We start from the raw sequence: 7,087 nt of genomic DNA on the forward strand, positions 1-7,087 counted from the left end.
GGGGATGAAAGCAGACTGTGACTCAGCTGAAACTGGAGTTGCCACATTAGTAAATAAAAGCAATTGTGTGGAATCTGGATCTCTTTTAGTGAACAAAACTGAAATTTCTAGCAATAATATTTCTGGGCCATCTGTAGTTGAAGACTCTCTATCCAGGCCAGCAAGTACAACTAATCCCGTCAAACTAAGTCTACACTCTGTGAAGACAGCGTCGGAAACCACAAGAGAGTCACTCCTGACATCTGAAAAACTAAAGGAAAAAGCCACAAATTCTGCAAATCCTGTTGCTGTCTTGTCACCGGCAGTTTTTGGCAGTACAATTCAGATGACTCCATCAGCACCAAAAGGAAAACTTCCTATTTTGCCTTACTTGAGAATGAAAAATACAACGTTCTGTAAATCTAAGCAGAATACTAATGTTATGGACATACCTGGTCATTCACTAAAATCTGAATGTGAAAAGATACCATTTTTGCTGAAAACTAAAGCCTTAGATAAGCAATTAGGTGTATCATTTACACAAGTCCCCAAACAAACCATGCAAGAAAATACCTTCTCTCCATCCGGCAAAGTGGATGATGTCAACAGTCTTAAAAAATTGAACAATACAACCTTTAAAAGAAGAGGCAGGAAAAAAAGAGCCACAGAAGATTTATTGGCTTTTCAGGCCAAGCGAAGGAAATGCATCATTAATAAGTTTCGAGAGGGAAGAGAGAGGGCAAAGGTTGATATTCAGGCACCTGAAGACAATAAAGCAGAGGCAGTGAAAAAATACCGCAGTATCCGACCCAAACCAGTGGTAGTTGTGGGGTTCGCACCGCTGGCTCCTGCACCAGTTGTGGAGACGCTGTCTCATAAGCAAGACTTACTTTTAAATGGTTCACTTGCCAACAAATGTTTAAGTTCCAAGCACAGTGATGCTACATCAGCTGAATCAAGTGATCCAAGTAGAAATGCATGTTCAGCTGTCCCTAAGCCGCTGCACAGGTGTCATGTTTGTAACCATGCCTTCCAGTTCAAGCACCATCTCCAGGACCACATGAAAACACACACGAGCAGGCGGCCCTACAGCTGCAGGATCTGCAGGAAGGCATATATCTATCCTGGGAGGCTGAGCACCCATATGAAGCTTCATCACAACGAAGGCAAACCCAAAAAGTTGGTGTGCTGTGAATTCTGTGCTAAAGTTTTTGGCCATGCGAAAGTGTACTTTGGCCACCTCAGAGAAGTCCACAGGGTTGCTATCAACACAGAACCCTCCACTAGTGAGCAACAAATGCAAGATACTTTGAAGAAGAGAGACAAGAATATGAAAGAGGCAGAAGAAGCTACAGAGAGGTGAGAGTTTTCACTAATTAAATGCTAATGAAAGCTGGATTTCAAGTTGTCAGTGGAAATTTATAAACCTCATCATTATGAAAATTGTTGTTTTTTTCCCTCAAGTGAGATTCCTAATGGTTTAAATATTCCATTTGAATCTAGTCAATCCATTAGACCAACCAGTATATTTCAGCATATTTATTAACTATAAATCATTATTGACACTTGAATATCCAAAATAATTATGCATATATTCTAGTAACACTAGATATACTGCCACGTTTGAGTCAGTTGGTTTCTCATGGTTAGTGCTCTAGTCTTCTGTCCTACCTGCTTTGGGATTTTCCCTAGAACATAAGGGAACCAATTACACTAAGTGAGAAACAGTTCATATTTCAGTATTAGCTTGTTTGTTTCCCCTGTTAATTATCATTATCCCACTTCCTTTTAGGGGGTGCTATGAGCTACTCTGTCCTGAGTTTCCTGCTGCTTTTGCAATCATTCACCAAGCAGAAAAGTTAACATGCATTATATTATATTAAGATGGATAGAACATGCTTTTATTTCTGTATTATGATTTTGAGGTGAAATCTCTTGACACAGTATAAGTGTTGCCTTTTTTGTTTGTTCCACTCTGCATTTATTTTCACAGAACAGCACTCAGGGCTTCAATGGAACTCCTCACTGCAACACTGCAGTTCCATTTTACTCCTTTTACTTCTCATAGCCCCACTCTCTGGAGCATCAGAAACTTTTACGATCTTGAGACTAAGAAACATTGGTACTTTTCTGTCAGTCTTAGTGCTGTCATACAGTGAATCATTCAGCTTATGTGCTTTGCTGGGTAATCTGTTTTATATGTATAAATACACAGTGTTATGAGGTCCTTCTTACAGATATTATGAGATGTCTGAGGAGATCTTGTTTTGATTGTTTTAACCAGGGCCTGCCTGTGTATCCTTTATACTGCAGAGCTGTTCTAAATTAGGGAGAGGGGCTGTCCCATTGCCAGTTAGGTGTTTAAACTTTTCTAAACCATGTTACCAGCTTGTAGAGAAAAAAAAAAAAAGGCAAGAAACTTTGAAATTTCATAGTTTCCATCTTGGAAAGGGAGGTGGTTTTGCCTCAAATTGACCTAAATCACTCACTGTAAATAAGTAGGTTTCTCTTACTTGTACATTACAGGTAATAGTAATTTTCACTTTTCTAGCACAGCACTAGAAGTATTTGATCTCACAGATCAGGAACTTGAACAAAAGTTATCAGTCTTTATTAAAGGCTGATGTTGTTAAAAGGTTATTTCTACCAAGGCTAATTTTGGAGGCAATTTAAACTCAGAAGTGTCATTTGGTTTCAATTTTTTCCTAATCAGCCTTACTTTTATTTATTTAGTACTTTTTTTTTCCTTCCTCTGACTGAATTAGACCCTGTAGAAACAATACCCATTTTTAATTAAAAGTGTTTCATGACTGTCATCTCTTCTTGGAACTAACTTGTAAGGACAGAAATTGCCATCCCTCTTCTCTGCATAGCTGATACTTAAATAGTTTGTATTTCCTTTTTTTAACAGGGGAAATAACTGCAATTTTGAGGACCTATTCCATGACCCAGGAGGAGTGAAATTACAGGTCAAATGTGGTCGATGCCAGTTTATTGCAGAGTCCTTTGGTGAAATGAAGTTTCACTTACTGTGCTGTCATGGAGAAGAGATTCAGGGAAGAGTGAAGGAAGAGGTTTTGCAAGGAAGCAAAGGAACAAAGGGGGGAACTGGTCAAACACACAACCCACATGTGGAAACAGCACAATGAGAAAAGACATTTAGGGAAGTGCAGTGCCCATCAGGAGGAGCTGTATACTGTTACAAAATCAAAGAGACAGATATACTTGCACCATCAAAATAATGTCAGTATTTTACCTAAAAGTGAGCTGACTCAGTCAGGAAGTAATGAAGCCTCCAAGGAGATGCAAAATGTGGGGTTTGGTACACCACCAAGAAAAAAAGTAGAATTTTGGTCTAAAGCAGGCTATAGCTGCATTTTATGCAAACAGTTATTTGGAAGAAAAGAGGATCTTTGTAATCATTGGCAGAGTTATCATAATTGTGAAGACCCTTCCACTTTATGGACAATTTTTACTTTGGTATCAAAACAAGGAATTACTGAACTTTCTGATAATGGTGAATATTGAAGTTGAACTCTACAAAGCTATGAAAAACATTAAGTAACTTACCAAATTGTTTTTTCACTCTCTTGCTTAACTAATTCAACAGATGTATCACTTCAAAGGTTTGTTAGAGATTTTTTTAACCATACTAACCCTTATTTTGGTGACAAGAAACATGTTTATTCCGTATCATTCTAGATGGGTACATGGAAACTGATTATGGATCCTTGCATTTAAAATTCATGCTTCAGGAACTTTATAACTGCAAATACTCAATTCTAATGGTTAACCTCAAGGAAATATATTTGCGAGTTAAACTATATGGTACATGCAGAAATAAGGCAATTTATATGAAATTGAATTGTCTCAGTCTCAGTCTTAAATGAAATTTAAGTCTCAGTCTTAAATGAAATTACAAACCTGTCTGGAAGTCAGGTCCCAACTATGCTTACAGATTTTGTGGTAAATGCGTATTTCCTTGCAGTTCTCTGGATCATTTAAATGTGCGTACATGCAGCGAGTACTCAGGAGCTTTATAGTCTATAATTTAAGAACTTTTAATTCTTGTTTTCTTGATTTCAGTACATTGTTTGCAAGTGTTTTTTGTGTTCAGTTCTGTCCTGGTAACAGGAAAGAACTTCTTATTTTAGAAGTAAAAACTCTCCATGTGTTTATTTGCCTGTAGTTTTTTGGGTTGAAGATGAGTTGCCACCCATTAAGATGGAGCCTAGCACATCTCCAGGGGGGCGGGTCCTGCCAGGCTGTAAAGGAATAGAGTTCTGGAGCTTGGTTTTGATGAACAGGTCATTGAAACCATTGAATCCAATTTGCAATTAGTGTTTAAATTGCTTAAAGCCTTATGTTCCTCTGAATTATTTTGGGAGGAATAATTGAGGCAAGTCTATGAAATCACCACATCACTCTCCAACATTAGTCAGAGCACATCAGAGGCAAGCTGAAAAATATACCAGTACTGTCCCTACAGTACTACTCTATTCATTCCTTCTTGTGGTCAGCTGTAATTGAGGGATTGCAATGATAAAAGAGTCATTCCTAAAATGCCTGGGTTGCCTCTCACTGTTTTGCAGAAATTATGGTGATGAAAACATGAGAAGAGGTCTAAAAATGTTGGGCCTTCTGAGTGGGATTCCACAAGCTGTTGCAATATTTTGTGTATGTGTTTTGTTTTTAAACAGTAAAGGCATTTTTGATGACCTAATAGTTTTGATTGTGATCTCTTGTTGTATGATGCTTTGCCCTGAAGTTGAACTGTAGCGTAGGAATCAAGAATAACAGAAGACAAAAAGAAATTGCCCACAGAACTGTACAGGTTCCTGGTAACTTAGAAGAATTTCCATGGATTTTCAGAACTTCTTTCCTTCTATCTGTTGCTATAAATTCAGATTTGTGGCTGTTTCTTTGCTTTCATATATTGGGTTTTTTTTAGGCTGAATTACCTTACCAGTAGTACTTGTTCTTATTTTTGACATATTCATCTTTTAATGCCTACAATATATTCATATTTATTTTCACTGGCATATTTGGACAGGAACAGCTATTTTTAAAGTCAGAGTTTCATATCAGACTGAGGCTGTATTTAAGTTAAGAGTGTGTTGCATTTAACAGCATTTTTTACCCCTGCAACCTAATCTTTTAACTTTAAAAATCAAACAGCAGGGTGTTTTCCATGAAACAGAAATGTGAGAACAATCCCTCCTTCCCATAGTTACCCTGTGTCAAAGGGAAGTTCATTCCCAGTATAAAGTATGCATTTTACGAGTTGGGAAAAAACATTCAAAAGGTTTGATCATGATCTTTTTTTAGAATGAACATTAAATTACCCATCCCAAGATATAGTTTTAAATGAGCTCACATAAATTCAGCACTGAGACAGTCCCTCCTGTTCAGGAACAACAGCAGCAATGGCAGAGTGGCCCTTTAAAATTATTTTCAGAAGGTATTTGTTAAAAACAGTGGTGCATCTGAGCCAGTGATGTAGATGAGCTGTGTGGGGGTGGTCATCAGGCAAGAGGTGCACTTGCCCTGGAGGGGGAGGTGCAGTGATGATGGGAGGTAGGGGCTGGAATGGGGGAGTCAGTTGCATTTTCTTTAATAGAAATTTTCATGTGCAGTCTTTTCATCATATTTTTGTACTTCTCTCCCTTTCTCCAGGCCAAATGGGTAAAGGAGTCTCAGCTTTCAGCAGTTTAAAGCTTGAAAACATGTTTTAAAGCATGGTTCTAAGCCACTTCTCAGTGTCCTCATAAATGTTTAAAATTAGAAGCCTTTTTTCCTAAGCCTGAAAGCATTCTTATGTTTCAGGCTATTACAATTATGGTAGATTATGAAAGGTTGGGATTTTTTGAAAATAGCTTTGCATTAAATACAGATGTGTCCTTTGTTTAAAATGTGTTTGTTTGGTATTTGTGTTCATTTTGATAAGATTTGGAGGTCCAAAGTGAGCCTTATATACTGCAACATTTAGTAGTGTGTGTTTGCTGTCCAGCAGAAGGGTTGTTATAAATACAGTTTGCTGTTTACCTTGAAGCTGGACAAGTTAAACATCTGGTTTTGCACACAAATTATGTTCTTAAATTGTTAAATCGAATGTTATTGTTTTTGTAGCTGTAGTTTTGTTCCCCTCTGATTTTTCATTAAGTCTCTCTTTCAGCTTCACTGTTCAACTTTAAAGCTGTTCTTCACATGGAAAGTTGTTCCTTCATCATCACACCATAAATAATCAAAACTGGAGGAGTTCCATCACTTTTCTGGCTTGCAGAGTGTTGCCCTTCTCCAGCTGCAGAGCTACAGTTTCCTATGTCTGACTTGACATAGTTGCTGGCAGTAAATGTTTTGCTTCATTTATTTATTAGAATTCAGCTTGCTGTTTTTCAGCTCAATCAGAGTTTCTGTCATACCTCATTGGATACTTATTTTATCTACTATTCACTGAGCTCTTTAAAGAAAGTGTCATAAGAAGGATGAACAGGTATTTAAAGGAGCAGATTTCTGCCCTAACTTTGTGCAGATGATGCTGATGTTCGAGGATCACCAGCTTATCTCGGCTCAGCCGTGTAGTACATTGTATTTCTACAACACATCCACCTACACATGCGTCTGTTGTGGAACGAAATGCATACTTCAAATTCAGCTGTCTGTTACTATTATCAAACCTGTGCACTGTAGGTTTGTGGTTGTTATGCATAACGATTAAAATGCTATTAACTATAGTAGGTTTACTTGTCAAATTCCACAGAGCTCTGAAAAATGAAAATCTCTGCATGCTGAGTTTGACACAGAAAATATCTGGTCTCATGAAAAATATTCTGGCTTAAAGGTTGTCCTCATTTCAGTGTGCGCTTTTCTGGCTGATCTGTCACATTGCAGGATTTTCTTCACTTTTCATTAAATTGCCATAATATTTCTTGGTGAGAAATACTGAAGAAGACTTGAGTCTGTGAGCCAGTTTCAGTAAAAAATGTGTCTCCTTTGTTCTAAACAAGTGGACATGTTCCATGGGCTCAAGAGTCTTTGTGTCCTTACAGATATATAGATATAGATATAGATGCATGCATAATGTGGGGAAATATGCAAGGTTTGGGGT

The 7,087-nt window shown here is 37.6% G+C and overlaps 1 protein-coding gene across 1 annotated transcript in view; it reads left to right on the forward strand.

Annotated features, from left to right (window-relative positions):
- The window catches only part of ZNF438 (zinc finger protein 438), a 51,120-nt gene extending 46,418 nt beyond the window's left edge, over positions 1–4,702 (forward strand). The window contains 3 exon segments of the mRNA XM_066315377.1: positions 2–1,338; positions 2,891–3,080; positions 3,082–4,702. Coding sequence (XP_066171474.1) covers positions 2–1,338; positions 2,891–3,080; positions 3,082–3,507 — 1,953 coding nt within the window. The 3' untranslated portion in view covers positions 3,508–4,702.
- The last annotated feature ends 2,385 nt before the right edge of the window (positions 4,703–7,087 follow it).

The sequence above is a fragment of the Sylvia atricapilla genome, chromosome 1 (assembly GCF_009819655.1).
Source record: "Sylvia atricapilla isolate bSylAtr1 chromosome 1, bSylAtr1.pri, whole genome shotgun sequence".
Lineage (NCBI taxonomy): Eukaryota > Metazoa > Chordata > Aves > Passeriformes > Sylviidae > Sylvia > Sylvia atricapilla.